The sequence below is a fragment of the Leptinotarsa decemlineata genome, unplaced genomic scaffold (assembly GCF_025532065.1).
Source record: "Leptinotarsa decemlineata unplaced genomic scaffold, Ldec_3_MD MMD2_tig00001019_RagTag_RagTag, whole genome shotgun sequence".
In the NCBI taxonomy this organism is placed as follows: Eukaryota; Metazoa; Arthropoda; class Insecta; order Coleoptera; family Chrysomelidae; genus Leptinotarsa; species Leptinotarsa decemlineata.
In genome coordinates this window covers 2,834,443-2,851,801 of record NW_027412557.1, presented here as the reverse complement: position 1 = coordinate 2,851,801, position 17,359 = coordinate 2,834,443, and the positions used below count along the sequence as shown (strand labels likewise).

Genomic DNA, 17,359 nt, shown 5'->3' with positions numbered 1-17,359 from the left:
ATAATAATCTTCATGGGTTATTTTTCAATCAATGGTTATAGTAACCTCCAATATGTCATGATTAGCTGAAAAATTATGAGTTTCCTCCAAAATTATTGACAGATGTGGAACCCAAGAGTGAAGAGATGAATCAAACAGAAAATTATAAGATGAAGTATTCAGTAGAAGTGAAGTGAGGATAAGACCAGTGCAGAAGACTGTTAGAAATATAAGAAATACAGAAAATATTTTATTCACTACAGGAAAAATTAATGAAAGTCTATTCAAGGTACTCAGAATAAACGAGGTTAATTTTGGAAAACCACGTTTTCGTATTTAATTTTTTTCCTTTACAACTTTTTTTCACAATATGAGAATATTCTAACTGAACAATGATGTTCATTGTCGTACCGACAGCTGACAGTCGTTTTTATGAACGAAAAATGACTCAAACTCAGAAACTCGGTGTAACTTTAGGCTCACTCTCGATAACGCAGACATTGACTGGATATACAGTGCTAAAAATCTTGGCGTAACCATAGATAGCTCTTTTTCTTTCGATTAACATGTGACGAACATTTTCAAAGTATCATTCTTCAAACTCAAATCGCTATATAAATTCAAGTATCAGTTATCAGAAGGAATGAAACTCAGGTTAGTTGAAACTCTTATTTTATTTACCTCCATATCGAGTATTGTTTTTGGGTGTATTACAATTGTTTGCCGCAATATAACAAACAGAAGTTACAACGTATACAAAATGCTTGCATGCGATTCGTATGCTGTATGTTAAAAATAGAGGAGCTGAATGTGAGGTACAGAGTCCAATATTTGATAAAAATGTTTTTGTTTAAGTTACTTCAAACTGAAACGCCTAGTTATTTATATGTATAGTTTATTAAGCAGGCATTCCGACATACATATGGTCAATTTGAGAATTGACTCATTCAACATACCTAAGCACCGTACTTCCAAATTTCAAGGATGTTTTTCTTATGTAGCCCCTTCTTATCTGAATGAAATTTTACCCCTCTTAAATCATAATATTCATCAATTTAAAAAAGAAATAAAATCACAGATGCTTATTGCCCAGTGCTAATTTGAAAAATTTAAAATTCAATGTATGGTAGTGCAATGAAATTGTTAAATTGACCAAATTAATGTTGAGAATATTAAGAGTTATTAGCAACTATATGATGTATTATTTTTTTCTTTTCTCTATCATTGTTATGATAGAAAATAGGTATGTTTATGATTATTTTCTTATACTCACTGTATAGTTTTTGGTAGGGGCACCTTGTGTCAGGAACCTCTATACCTATCACGCGACTGCGATAGACTAAGGTGTTGAAGACACCATCCTGGCAAGCCATGATGAACCCCTCAGTTTCCGACTTCAGCCCACTCGACCTGTGAAAAGCGAACGTCAGGCGCTTTGATAAGCCAAGGTCTTCAATATTATTGAAGAAGACCCCATGCATTGGCTTATCCCTGTGTCTCCGCAGAAGTAAGTTGATCTCTGCGACTTTTATCTGAGCTTTTTGCTGAACGGGTTCCAACTCGGTGACAGAGTTGTAGTCACCTCGTTCAGAGTCGAAAACTATACCGAGTTCATCAGCTGCTCGAGCAGCTGCCCTAAGGAGAAATGCTCCAATTCCTGCTCTCTCATGGTCACGGACCATGCAGAGAAGGGGATCCGAACTCCTGACGACTTTACAGGCTGTATCCAGTACCATTCTCTCATGTAAACACTCCAAACTCAAAAGTCCACGACCTCCCTGTTGTCGGGGGAAGTACAACCGTGGAACGGACGATTTGGGATGCAAACTCCTATAGAGATGCATCATTTTTTGGGTCCTTACGTCGAGTTGATACAGCTCCTCTCGAGTCCACTTCACTACTTCTAACGAGTAGAGTAAGATTGGAACAACAAGCATATTTGTTGCAGCAACTTTGTTCTTCCTCGACAGCTCCGATGACCAGATCTGTCGAAGTTTGTGCTGATACTTGCCGCGGAGAGAGTTTTTCACTGCAGTTACCTCTTGTGAGTGGCGTTGTTCCACCCCGAGGTAAGTATACGTCTCTCCGGCATCCAGATGGTGTAGGATGCTTCCATCTACGAGCTGCACATCCTCTCCGTAGTCCCCGCATCGTCCTCTTCTGAGATGAACCATTGCACATTTGTTTATCCCGAATTTCATACCGATAGCATGCGTGTACTCTTCCACCACCCTCAAGGACTGATGGAGATCCTTCTCTCCAGAGGCATAAAGTTTAAGATCATCCATATAGAACAGATGGGTGTCCTTGTGCCTCCGGTTTCCGGGGGTGCCACAGTTATACCCTCGAGTGTTTCTGAGCGCAACGGATAATGGCAGTGAGATGCAGAATAGAAGGGGACTGAGGGAATCATCCTGAAATACACCCCTTCTGAAAGTGACCCACCCTGTTTGGACTCTTGCTTGACCAGATGTTATGGTGAAGCGAGTTCGCCAAAGTGTTATCAGTTGTTCAATGCATCTCACTATGTTGTCGGGTACCGCAAGGCATCTGAGCAAATGCAAGATGAGCTCATGCGAAATTGTATCAAATGCCTTACGGTAATCGATCCAGGCCATGTAGAGGTTACGCTTATATTGTATCGAGTCCTGCGTTACACATCTATCGATGAGCAGGTTCTCTTTACATCCAGCGACTCCTCTCTTCGACCCTCTCTGCTCATATATCCGTTCGAACACTCGGTCAACTGCGGTGAGTATTCGTGTGTATAAGATGCTTGTAAACAACTTATAACACGAATTCAAGCATGTTATCGGTCTGTAATTTTTAGGAATCGACAAATCTCCGCTTTTGGGGATGAGAACGGTCCGCCCCTCGACAAACCAATCCGGAATCGGCTATTATTATTATTATTATTATTTTATTTTTTTCACCGTAGTGGGCGCTGGTCAGGCCCTATCCCCCGAAGCCCCGATACATTCGGAAGGGCGCGCCAGCATAATCAACCAATGACCACTCCCCACACCGTGGGGTGAGTGATCATTGGGTCCGAGAATAATGTGCCCTGAGCAAACGCAGTGAGCCAAGAATGACAGCCTTCTGCATCTGTGCGGCTAAGATTTCTGCCTTAGTGCGGCAAGCCGGTATGATTTTGAGATTCGAGAGTAGAGAAGACATCATTCCACCAAGGACTCCAATAATCAGAACGACCATCTTGACAGAGTGATCTGGATAGAGTCTGCGGAGTTCGAAGAGAAAATCTCGATATTTTATCCGTTTTTCCTCCTCTTTTCTGACGATATTCGTCTCCACGACAAATATCGTTTTGGTCTGGTGGTCGAGAAGGACTACATCAGGCTTATTAGCTTGTATGAGGCTGAGGTTGGGGAACGAATAGTTCCAATAAATTCGGCACTTCTCGTTCCCCACAACGGATTCAATATCCCCCGGAGCATAGGGCAACACCGGTGTCTCGTCAATACCATAAGAGTGCCGTAGATGGTAATATAGCACTCTTAGGGCTATTATTATTTTTTTTTTCACCGTAGTGTGCGCTGGTCAGGCCCTATCCCCCAAAGCCCCGATACATTCGGGAGGGCGCGCCAGCATAATCAACCAATGACCACTCCCCACACCGTGGGGTAAGTGATCATTGGGTCCGAGAATCATGTGCCCTGAGCAAACGCAGTGAGCCAAGAATGACAGCCTTCTGCATCTGTGCGGCTAAGATTTCTGCCTTAGTGCGGCAAGCTGGTATGATTTTGAGATTCGAGAGTAGAGAAGACATCATTCCACCAAGGACTCCAATAATCAGAACGACCATCTTGACAGAGTGATCTGGATAGAGTCTGCGGAGTTCGAAGAGAAAATCTCGATATTTTATCCGTTTTTCCTCCTCTTTTCTGACGATATTCGTCTCGCCAGGAGCTGAAAACTCCACGACAAATATCGTTTTGGTCTGGTGGTCGAGAAGGACTACATCAGGCTTATTAGCTTGTATGAGCCTGAGGGTGGGGAACGAATAGTTCCAATAAATTCGGCACTTCTCGTTCCCCACAACGGATTCAATATCCCCCGGAGCGTAGGGCAACACCGGTGTCTCGTCAATACCGTAAGAGTGCCGTAGATGATAATATAGCACTCTTAGGGCCGCGTTATGTCGATGGATATAGGCCGAGACCGCATATGCTGGACATGCTGATAGCAAGTGCATTAGGGTCTCGGGCGCCTCGCGGCAGGCCCTGCACCTTGTGTCAGGAACCTCTATACCCATCACGCGACTGCGGTAGACTAAGGTGTTGAAGACACCATCCTGGCAAGCCATGATGAACCCCTCAGTTTCCGACTTCAGCCCACTCGACCTGTGAAAAGCGAACGTCAGGCGCTTTGATAAGCCAAGGTCTTCAATATTATTGAAGAAGACCCCATGCATTGGCTTATCCCTGTGTCTCCGCAGAAGTAAGTTGATCTCTGCGACTTTTATCTGAGCTTTTTGCTGAACGGGTTCCAACTCGGTGACAGAGTTGTAGTCACCTCGTTCAGAGTCGAAAACTATACCGAGTTCATCAGCTGCTCGAGCAGCTGCCCTAAGGAGAAATGCTCCAATTCCTGCTCTCTCATGGTCACGGACCATGCAGAGAAGGGGATCCGAACTCCTGACGACTTTACAGGCTGTATCCAGTACCATTCTCTCATGTAAACACTCCAAACTCAAAAGTCCACGACCTCCCTGTTGTCGGGGGAAGTACAACCGTGGAACGGACGATTTGGGATGCAAACTCCTATAGAGATGCATCATTTTTTGGGTCCTTACGTTACAGCTCCTCCCGAGTCCACTTCACTACTTCTAACGAGTAGAGTAAGATTGGAACAACAAGCATATTTGTTTCAGCAACTTTGTTCTTCCCCGACAGCTCCGATGACCAGATCTGTCGAAGTTTGTGCTGATACTTGCCGCGGAGAGAGTTTTTCACTGCAGTTACCTCTTGTGAGTGGCGTTGTTCCACCCCGAGGTAAGTATACGTCTCTCCGGCATCCAGATGGTGTAGGATGCTTCCATCTACGAGCTGCACATCCTCTCCGTAGTCCCCGCATCGTCCTCTTTTGAGATGAACCATTGCACATTTGTTTATCCCGAATTTCATACCGATAGCATGCGTGTACTCTTCCACCACCCTCAAGGACTGATGGAGATCCTTCTCTCCAGAGGCATAAAGTTTAAGATCATCCATATAGAACAGATGGGTGTCCTTGTGCCTCCGGTTTCCGGGGGTGCCACAGTTATACCCTCGAGTGTTTCTGAGCGCAACGGATAATGGCAGTGAGATGCAGAATAGAAGGGGACTGAGGGAATCACCCTGAAATACACCCCTTCTGAAAGTGACCCACCCTGTTTGGACTCTTGCTTGACCAGATGTTATGGTGAAGCGAGTTCGTCAAAGTGTTATCAGTTGTTCAATGCATCTCACTATGTTGTCGGGTACCGCAAGGCATCTGAGCAAATGCAAGATGAGCTCATGCGAAATTGTATCAAATGCCTTACGGTGATCGATCCAGGCCATGTAGAGGTTACGCTTATATTGTATCGAGTCCTGCGTTACACATCTATCGATGAGCAGGTTCTCTTTACATCCAGCGACTCCTCTCTTCGACCCTCTCTGCTCATATATCCGTTCGAACACTCGGTCAACTGCGGTGAGTATTCGTGTGTATAAGATGCTTGTAAACAACTTATAACACGAATTCAAGCATGTTATCGGTCTGTAATTCTTAGGAATCGACAAATCTCCGCTTTTGGGGATGAGAACGGTCCGCCCCTCGACAAACCAATCCGGAATCGGCTAATATTATTATTATTATTATTATTTTATTTTTTTCACCGTAGTGGGCGCTGGTCAGGCCCTATCCCCCGAAGCCCCGATACATTCGGAAGGGCGCGCCAGCATAATCAACCAATGACCACTCCCCACACCGTGGGGTGAGTGATCATTGGGTCCGAGAATCATGTGCCCTGAGCAAACGCAGTGAGCCAAGAATGACAGCCTTCTGCATCTGTGCGGCTAAGATTTCTGCCTTAGTGCGGCAAGCCGGTATGATTTTGAGATTCGAGAGTAGAGAAGACATCATTCCACCAAGGACTCCAATAATCAGAACGACCATCTTGACAGAGTGATCTGGATAGAGTCTGCGGAGTTCGAAGAGAAAATCTCGATATTTTATCCGTTTTTCCTCCTCTTTTCTGACGATATTCGTCTCCACGACAAATATCGTTTTGGTCTGGTGGTCGAGAAGGACTACATCAGGCTTATTAGCTTGTATGAGCCTGAGGGTGGGGAACGAATAGTTCCAATAAATTCGGCACTTCTCGTTCCCCACAACGGATTCAATATCCCCCGGAGCGTAGGGCAACACCGGTGTCTCGTCAATACCGTAAGAGTGCCGTAGATGGTAATATAGCACTCTTAGGGCTATTATTATCATTATTATTATTATTATTATTATTATTATTATTATTATTATTAACAAAGCGTAACAAGTTGTTGGAATTGTCATATGGCAGATAAAATGGAATATTTCTAGAAATATCGATATCAAAGTGTTTGTCTTCAGGAAATCATTAAATGTTCCGCCATTGTGTAGTAGGTGAAGATTTTGACTTCATTTTATAGGGCTGTGGAGTATTTGTCAGGAGCTTCAAAATGATGTGTCACAAGACCACCCTTTCCATTTAATTTTTTCCCAGATGGCGCCCAGTCGCCATTTCGAAAGTTTCATCTATCAATTTCGCTTCAAAATGAAGTATTCATACATTAATTTCATTAAACCAAATTTCAATTTTTTGAGTTGGCCCGTTCAAAAGATAAAAGGGAAGGACATTAAAGAAATGCACTGTATGTTAATTATATGGAATAATTCATGAAAACGAAATGATGAGTCATCTTCTTGTTGGTCGTTAGAAAAAATTGAATGTGTGCGGTTATTGAATTCAAGAGATTCCAGTCGGTTTGATAATTGTCTTTTTTTTTCTGTATGTAATATGTCTAGTCCATGTTAACATAGTGGTCGTTCTCTAAAAGTTGACAAGCATAAGTGGAATTGATTTTCTTTGAATCAAAACTTCCAAGTTGAAAAATTCTCGTTTTAAAATTGTTTAAAGTTCTTCCTACATTAACTTTCGAGTATGACTTGTTCATATGTCTACCCAAAGAGTCAACAGTCTTGTATGCCTTCTTCAATGTTTTCTCTTGTCTCTTCATTTCATCTGATGATTTTTCTGTATAGGTGAGTGATTTGTGTCTGTTAGTGTTTTTTTCGATGTGGGGGTATGATATTTGAATTTATATAAAAACAAAGAAGGCCTCGTAATGGGTAAGTTCGAAAAAACTATTAAGTATGATCCGATTATCCAAAAATGTAGTTACTGGTATACATATGTTGACGATGTTATAACCTACAAATTAGAGTCATTTCTTCTATACATTTACTCTACTCACGAAAAATAAAATTCATAATAGAACTAGAAATCAATGATTCGATTAACTTTATGGAAGGGTATATACCCCGAAAACAGTAAGAAGTATTGAAAAAAAACTCTTTTTCCAATGAATACCTCGAAGTTTTCTGCTAAGTTGTAAAAATCCAACAGAAAATCCACCAGCACTCTCTCCTGCAATAGTAATCCTTTTGATGTCTCCACCAAACAAGTGAATATTCCGAAGAACCCATTCATATGCCAGAACTGTATCTTTCAGTCCTAAGTTAGCAGGTATTACGTCATCTGCCGTTGTAAGAAATCCTAAAAAAATGCACATTAAAATTATTAATATCAAATGGTATTTCGATTGATTTAAGGGGTATATATTTCAAATTTCCACATGAAACCACTTTAGCTTGTCGCCTACTATATTCACATATCAAATTCGAAATATGCAACTTTCATTCAATATGTGAATCATAACATTTTCTACATTTTCTAGTAAATCAATACATTATCGGAGCCTCAGGTAATGAGCATGTTTGAGACGGTAATCTTAAAGTAATGATATTTTCAGTTATTGCAATAACGATGAAAATAAGTGTATTTTGGTTTTCTGTTTCTTAATACATTAGAAAAAGGAAGGAAAAATTAGGACGCAGTATGACTGCCCAAGTTAGTCTCAGAGTACTGTGTCCATAGATTTGCTTGCTGCATGGAAAATGATGCATAGTATTTCGAACTCTTGAATATAAAATATTAATTATTGTTTATTCCGTATGAAAAATCAATTCTAATACAAATCGAGATATTAATGGATATTGATAAAAAATGAAAAAAGTTGATTTTTTTAGACATAAATCTCTCTTGAAAGATGAAACGATAGCAGTTGATGAAAAAAGAATCCAATATTAGCATTGTTTCCATACACCAGAACTGCAACAGTGTTGTCAACGCAATTTTCACCAATCCCGCTGGCTCTCCTGATAACACCTACTTGATGCAACATGCTAAAAATGATGCTGAAGTTCTGGTTTTGAAAGCAGCTTTTTTAATAGACCAGTCTTTCTATAAAATATATTTCTCATGAATTCAATAGGGGTTGAATACTCAAAATAAAACGTTTGTCTATAAGAATTGATATCGAAACCGACGTTATAATGTAAGTGAATCAATTAAAAATTATTTTTCCACAGAAAAATGTCACTCGGATATCATTCAATGACCAGCGTGTTATTACTCGGAAAAGTACTACCTGGGCTGAAAAATATCGGGCCTACCACATAGAAGGCGCTAGTCTCGTTGCATTCACTGCTTTTTCAGTTCGTACCAGGTTAGATTAGGTCCAAAGTGAGTGGGTCAATTCGACCCTCCACCGCAACCCGCAAGGGTTTATTTTGGCTCACAGGCTCACACCTACTTACACTCAACCAAATAAACCCAGCTTCTTAACGATGCCGATTAGTTTGTATGGTGAGTGGTCTTTCAGGTCAGATGGTAAGAATACGGCTCTGAAAACTTTAAAAACCTGATTTGTTCACCAGCGGGGCAGGCACAAAGTATGTGCTCTGCTGTTTCATCATTTTCCAAACAGAAGCGAATCACACTGTCTTCCGACAGTCCGAGTCTCTGCATATAAGGATTCAAATGACAGTGACCTGTAAGAAGGCCTGTTGAACATCGTAGTTCATCCCTATACTGTAGTTCAATAACTATTTGGTAGCTTTGAAGGGTGAATAAACGCCTTGAAGTGGTCAATCGTGGAAGATTCTGCCAGAAGTTCATAAATCTTCTTGTCATCCAGGTATTCAATCTTTGTTTGGGAAAGCCTAAAGCGATGCCAATGACACATTCTGGTCCTATGAAGCTGCTTGCAGCACCCTCCTTGGCAATTTGCTACCAATTTAGCCGTTGCTCTATTGGAACCAAGAGCTTTCAATGCCGCTTGTCTGTCCGAGAATATTCTCATTGACTTATTTATGAGGTTGAATTCTTCCAATCTCTCCGCACACTATTCAATAGCAAAATTTTCGCTTGATATACAGTCGCATAGGTTCCTAGGCAGCTTGATATTTATGTTCTGGGTATGCGACTGAAAACACTTGCACCAGAACCGGACAACTATCTGCTGTTAGTACTAACATACCACACCAATTGAAAAAAAAAGTGTTGCTTCATCAAGATAATGCGCAGTGTCACAAATCAATGAAAACACTGTCAAAATAGCATGAAATGGCCTTCAAATTGCTTCCTCATATACTATATTCGCCAAATTTGATATGTGTGATTGATGACTTGTTTACTTTATGGTAATTCATGATCACTTAAATGAAATTAATACAAACACTTCTGTCTAAATACCACTGAAAAATTTTATTGTACGACCGGTTTCGGGTTTGATCCCATTATCAAGTATGAAGTTTTGAGTTTTATACTTGATAATGGGATCAAACCCGAAACCGGTCGTAAAATACAATTTTCCAGTGATATTTAGACAAAAGGATTTTTATTCATTTCATTTAAGCGCCAAATTTGACTTGAAATTTTCGCTCGAATAAAGAGGTTATGGCTGGAAGTGATGCCTATTTTGAGGCAAGAAATGAATCATTTTACATTTCAAAATATTCATTTTCTCAAATGTAAGTATCCCACCTCTATACAGTCTTCAAATTTATTTTGATATCTGGTACCTGGTACATGTGATGTCTCTTCCTTGCTTCTGTGACATTGTTTATGAGACGGGGATGTTGTTGGTTGATTAGTCAAACCACCAACACTGACATAAAAACTTGGCAAGTTGACTTGGGTGATACACCAATAGGTAGTTCCACTTATGTATCGCTTGCGTTTACGCAGTTATTTTTATTAAGTACTTTTTTTGGTTATTCACATTTTGTCTTCAATCGAGGACCGCCTGCCCGGTACTGACGATGCCCAATAGGCTGAAACAGCTGTCTACCGGTGGCTCTTAAATTGAAATCAATATGGGAATGATCAGAATTTTACTTATCTAGTTGTTTTCTGATTTTCATGGAAGAGTAGTTGTTTTTCAGCAGGCATTTACCAGAACCTACTGTATAGGTACGTTGGGAGAAGTGAATGTTTCAAAATTTCTATTTCCAAATAATCATTTTGTAATACGTATATATCATATTATTATTTGGAGGTAGGTTTCTGTTTATTATTATAATATTAAAAGATAGCAAATCAAAACAAAAAAATCTGGAATTTTTGGTGATGTTGTTTGTTAAGGGTTACTTTATAGGCGCATTCTATGTATACAATTAATCATCAACTTTCCGAAAATTAATGAAAATCTGAATTGAATTCGTATTAGAGCATGATTTTCAATTCTAAATAAAATATTGTTGCATTTTTAAGGTACTTTATTCAGACTATAGCTGGTTGGTTAGCAAATTATTGCATATGGTCCGATGCATTCTATTAATCGCACGCTGAAGGGAAATACGTCGTTATTCCTCATCTCACACAATTTTTGTCTTTAGAGGATTTTTTGAACCATTATAAAAAATATTTATATATTTTTTCCAAACGTCTATTATCGAACATACACTAACTTCTGGAGATACTCGAATTTTGATTAATGAAAAAAAAGATATTCATATGACCAGAAAACAGTTTCCTTCTTATTTGATACACTGAGTCTTACTTTATCTAAATCGTTGATGAACTATATTATCACGCTCTATTAAGAGTTACTAGGATTTTCTGAAAACATAATAAATCTGCATTGATAAAAAAATACATTACCAAAGGGACCAAAACGATAATTCATTGTCACTACAATTATGCCAGCATCAATGAAAAATTTAGGATCCCAATACTGATATGCTCCAGAACCATAGAAATACCCACCAGCGTGTATCCAAAATAGTACAGGTAAAAGAACATTTCCTGTATTGTTGGGTCTCTGGAAAATATAATTATAACATGTTTGATATAATTCAGTAGCACAGAGTGCAATGATACGAAAATGGTAGGTAATATAAAGTCAGACCACTGGAACTTTACAATAACAATCACGATCTTTGTACAGATATAAAACTTCATAATCGATAGCGGATTAAAATTATTTTCTAACAGTGGAAGTGTAGCCCGCTCCTTGACCAAGTGGAATTCCAGTGGGCTGCTGATTAATCTAATTATCCAAGAGACTAACATGATGATGAGTATATAACATACGAAAATTGGATTATCCTCGATTATGAAAATGAAAGTCGCCATTCACCCTGAAATGTTAACGTAAATATACTGCAGTTTTCATCAATTTTTTTTACTCTTCAGGAAATTTTGATTCAGATTCATTGATGGGTAGATTGTGTTTCTTTACAACTTTCATGAATTTTAGGAAAATTTTGTCAATTTCATCCTTATCCTTATCAAATGGTGACATTGTCTAGGTAGGTGAAAAATCCTTGTATTTATTCATTCTTATGATTGTATCTATTGCTGGCTGAAAGCAAGAAACTGCGTTGGTAACTCCGAACGGAACTTTATTTCAACTGAAATAAATTTCCACATGCTACAAATACTGAATAGGGTTTTACACTCTCAAAAATTGGTATTTGGCACTCTAAAATCGACAGTACTGAACAGTTTGTATAGTATAAGTACTATATAAGTACTATACGTAGTATAAGTATAAGTACTAGATATCACAATGCGTTTTGAGGGTATGTCCCATAAACCTGGACAGTTGCACTTCAACTTTCACTTTTCACTTTTCAAAAATTGCAGTAACTGTGTAACAGTTGCCGAATGCTTACGTAACTTAGTAGCACTGATTCTTTTGGGATTTTACGACGTCACATTTTTCAGGATATTTGTACACAACTTTTGTTTTGTACTGAAAATGATTTTCCATCAGTATGAAATAGTAATCATTGTCTTTCACAAATCTCTCCCTCACTTTCACTAAAAAATAGAGGTGTTGTCTCATTTTTTGAGAAAATAAAATAAGAACTCCTCGCTCTCTTTTTCCTCTGATAACAATTCTACTACAAGACTTGAGAGTAATTTTTTCTGTTTCAGTGAGAATGCTTTCGAATTCATTTTCTTTTTCTTGCAAATCAAGATTAATTGTTCTATAAGTGGTTGTACAGAACAAGCAAAAATTATCACCGAAATTGGGATACTTGATGCCTGTGTTATCAATCAATGACAAGTATTATTTGTTCCTCTAGCACACAAGTAATTTCACTCCTAGATGTGAAATTCGATAACGTAGTAGTGAGTAGAGATAACGATCCTTACTTACGAAAATAACTTGGTTTTCGAAATGCGCTTATAGGAGTGATAATTGATTGCGAGGGGAAAAATAATATATTATGATATCCCATTTTCATCTAGTTGTAAGCTGTTGTTTATCAAGCCAGTTTGAAACCGATTGCAAAATCACGCCAGAACAGACTTTCAGGATTTTTCTCGAAATTCTCCTGTTCCATAATTTGGCCGCCAAGTGAATGTTGTTTTCGAAATACAAATAAATCAATAATTTTCAGAAATATTTCAGTATTTAGACTCCGTAGTGTTGTCAAATAAATAATATTTTTTAATTGGCTTATAATTCTGAAGAACCATTTCAGTATTCGTCAACTGATTACAATTATTCATCATTCGAATTTTCGATAAAAGATGTATTTATCATGAACTAGGAATAACTTTTCATTCGGTACAACTAGTAAAAGAAGAGACAGTGTTCTGGTAGATTTTCAATAGATCATATATGAAGCATAAAGTTGAAATAAAATAAACGTGCACAGACACATACGATATTTGAAATCACAGAATTGATTTGGCTGTTGTTATAAAATAACAACAACAAACTTACCTCTAAAAGCATTTGCTTTAGCCAACGAAAGAATTTTTTTAGTTCGTTGAGACATGGTTTCTACCAGGGCCAGGGCGAAAAGAAAAACCGGGGGGGGGAGGGAATCCAAATGTTCCCAAGCCCACCAGCAAAATTTCCCAACTTCCAAGAAAATGAAAGCCGAGGGATTAGTTACTACTGAGCTATCCAAAGATTGGCTGAATGCTTATGCCCATTAGGGTATGCACAAACAAAAATAAATTTTGGTAATTATAGAAATAATAATGGGAATTATTCTACTTTGGACCAAGGTCCTTGGTCTTCCACCATATCCACCATGTATAGGAATATTCAGTACAAATGAAAGGAAACAACACTTAAATAATATTATGCTTATTGTTTTCTACTATTATTTTTTCTATCTTCACGGCCCGAAATTTTACAACTTTTCCAAGTCGAAGAAATAGCGAAAAGTTGAGAATTTTGTAAAATTATCACTACCAAATTTGTGAACTGTTCTCTTACTTGGGAAAAATTAAACTTTTTTGAAGTTTTCAAACAACTCAGAATTTCAAAGTATTTGATCTCCAATTTATGCATGTTGGGAAATTTCAACCTTCTCCTGGTTCTTTCCCTTTTCATATTACATCTCCCTTTCTTTTCTCTCATTTTTATTATTATAATGTTTATTCATTTTGTTACTATTATTTTTTTCTATCTTCACGGCCAAAAATGTACCAACTTTTTCCCAAGTCAAAAAAGTAGGGGGGGGAGGCTCCCACGACGACGAGCTTGGTTCCTACATATTTTAGTACAACTTAAAACACTCTAGTGAAGTCCCTTTTGAAGAATCGAAACAGTGATGCCAAATTCAGATGGCTCAGGTTCGAATATAGGAGTTGGTATTGGCGATGTATACGTTTGTATATGATGAAAGCATATGCAGCGCCATTCTGGAATTTCGTCGAACTAATTTTTACATCTTTCATACCAACCTGACCCATTGAACTTTGGCAAATAACGCTTATTTACAAAAGAAACACGTGACGGGGCATTACGAAAATGATTGGATAATATTGGCTTCCCGCTTCCCCCTTCGAATATTGGCTCTTGGACAGCAGATGAGTGAGAAATACGGGAAAATCAATCCTGAGCCATATATATGACTCAGGTTTGAAATAGTGGCTCGAGATTGTATGTGGGGTTTGCTATCGGTGGCTCAGCTAAGTATGAAACACATATATATATATATATATATATATATATATATATATATATATATATATATATATATATATATATATATATATATATATATATAAAGCGATGGGTAGTCTTGACTGACTAGTTAAGGAGAAATACGGAATGATGTTGGGGATGCAGTCAAAAACTGCTGGGCTGTTGTTTAAAGAATACTCTTTGTTATATGGTCGAGCTTTCGAGAATGTTTATTCCCTTTATCAAGACATCTACAATAAATTGATAACATTGAAGCAAAATTGTAAAACAATTTAGTAACAAGTTAGTAAGTACTTTTTATCTTTTGTTTTACAATTTTGCTTCAATGTTATCAATTTATTGTAGATGTCTTGATAAAGGGAATAAACATTCTCGAAAGCTCGACCATATAACAAAGAGTATTCTTTAAACAACAGCCCAGCAATTTTTGACTGCATCCCCAACATTATTCCGTATTTCTATATATATATATATATATATATATATATATATATATATATATATATATATATATATATATATATAAATAGATAAGTACTCTTTGATCATTCCCATATTGATTTCAATTTAAGAGCCACCGGTATACAGCTGTTTCAGCCTATTGGGCATCGTCAGTACCGGGCAGGCGGTCCTCGATTGAAGACAAGATGAGGAAAAACCAAGAAAGTACTTGATAAAAATAGCTGCGTAAACGCAAGCGAAACATAAGTGGAACCACCTATTGGTGTGACACCCAAGTCAACTTGCCAAGTTTTTATGTCAGTGTTGGTGGTTTGACCAATCAACCGACAACTGCGGTAGCAGAAATTTGGGAAGCTAACCTGAAATGCCATCGGAAAACGAATCCACATGTTTCTAGAAATGATATGAAATCTAGAAAGGTTAATGCAGTCAAGCTGCTGGAAAATAATTCCATGAAAATCAAAAAATAAATAGATAAGTACTCTTTGATCATTCCCATATTGATTTCAATTTAAGAGCCACCGGTATACAGCTGTTTCAGCCTATTGGGCATCGTCAGTACCGGGCAGGCGGTCCTCGATTGAAGACAAGATGAGGAAAAACCAAGAAAGTACTTGATAAAAATAGCTGCGTAAACGCAAGCGAAACATAAGTGGAACCACCTATTGGTGTGACACCCAAGTCAACTTGCCAAGTTAGAGAATTGAAATGAGATTTGGTATAGTTGAATGGTATGTGGAGAGGAATGTTTTCACATATTTTTCACTTTACGGTCACTTCCGGTTTCAGCGGAAATGGCTCCGGTTCTGAATTTTTAAATGGAACACCCTGTATATTGTAACATTTTTGGATTTCTGAGACAATTCTGGATCAGAAACTGACATTTCCGGAAGTTTTTCAGCCTACTTGATTTTTTTAGAGTCACTTTTAAAATTGCATCTAGGTGGCCATGATCGGACGTAAACTAATCTATGGACCTCAGGTGATATCAGAAAATTGCAATAGCAGAGTTTTAGTGACTAGTGTGTTGAATATGAATGAGACAAGTTTACAAAATAACATTTTCGTGTCTAACTATTATTTTTCAAATGGCGACCATTTTTTGACAAGCAATTTCCGAAAAAAGGATTTTTTGACGAATCTAACGTTACTAATTTATTTGCGATTGGATCAACAAATTTAACAAATTTAACTAATAATTTCAGCGATGCACTTAGATTTTTTGCAATATCCTAAGTTCTTGAAAATTCCACTATAGTAAATTTTCAAAGTGCATCCCTCCTTGTTCAAGACACATTTCAGCTCATTCAATTGTTTCTCTCAACACGTTTTGTAACATTTGAGGCGATATACTTCTAAATGCCTGTTGAATCCTTTCTTCTAAGATTTCCAGAGTGGCTGGGGCTGTTGCATAGTAGACCCTTTCTTTCACATATCCCCAAATGAAGAAATCTAACACAGTCAGATCCGGTGAGCGGGCAGGCCACCGTACTGGACCGTTGGTTGCAATAACTCTATTATTAAAATGCTCTATTAAAAAATCAAGTACGTCTCTGCTATTATGGGGTGGTGCTCCATCTTGCTGGAAGTAAATTTGCCGTAAAACTTCTAAAGGCATATCATTAAGATGATCCTCGATTTCATTTTGAAGAAAACCTAAGTATCTAACCCCTGTTAACTGACCTTGAAACAATATTGGACCAATTATTCTGTTTCCAACGATACCAGCCCAGACATTGACGCCAAACCTTTCTTGAAAATTGCCCTCTCTCATTGCATGTTGATTTTGTTGGGCCCAGTACCAACAATTCTGCTTATTAAACATGCCATTATTTGTTAACCGTGATTCGTCGGAAAATAGAATGAAGTTGATAAAATTTGGGTTAACTCTATGATTTTGAAGCAACCAATCACAAAATACTACTCTTCTATTGCCGTCGTCGGCATACAAATGTTGATGTAACTGATATTTAAATGCTCGATATCCGTGCTTTTTCAGTATTTTTCTTGCTGATTCGTGACTTATCTGCATTTCTCTACTAATTTCTCTTAAAGAAACCGTTTTGTCAACTTCTACCATAGCAAGAACGTTAATCTCAGTCTCCTCATTTATGACAAACCTCTGTTCTGCGTCTCGATTTCCCTCTTGCCTAAAACGACTCTCAACATAGGGAAAATACTGATGAGATGGGTGTTGCCGATTGGGATATCTCTGAGCATACAACTCAGCAGCTTTCCTTGAATTTCTGTGGCATTCTCCAAACAATAACAACATATCCACTTTTTCACTTTGAGTATACATTATTTCGACGAAAAATTAAACTAAAATTAACGAAAATCAAGAGAAACTTCTACTTTCTGCTCATAAAGCCTAT

The 17,359-nt window shown here is 38.1% G+C and overlaps 1 protein-coding gene across 1 annotated transcript in view; it reads right to left on the bottom strand.

Annotated features, from left to right (window-relative positions):
• The window catches only part of LOC111508437 (juvenile hormone esterase), a 102,358-nt gene that overhangs the window by 13,457 nt on the left and 71,542 nt on the right, over positions 1-17,359 (bottom strand). The window contains exons 5-6 of the mRNA XM_074175326.1: positions 11,225-11,384; positions 7,589-7,774 (exon numbers count right to left, since the gene is read on the bottom strand). Of these exons, the coding sequence (XP_074031427.1) occupies positions 7,589-7,774; positions 11,225-11,384 (346 nt within the window). The remainder of the gene's footprint in view (positions 1-7,588; positions 7,775-11,224; positions 11,385-17,359) is intronic.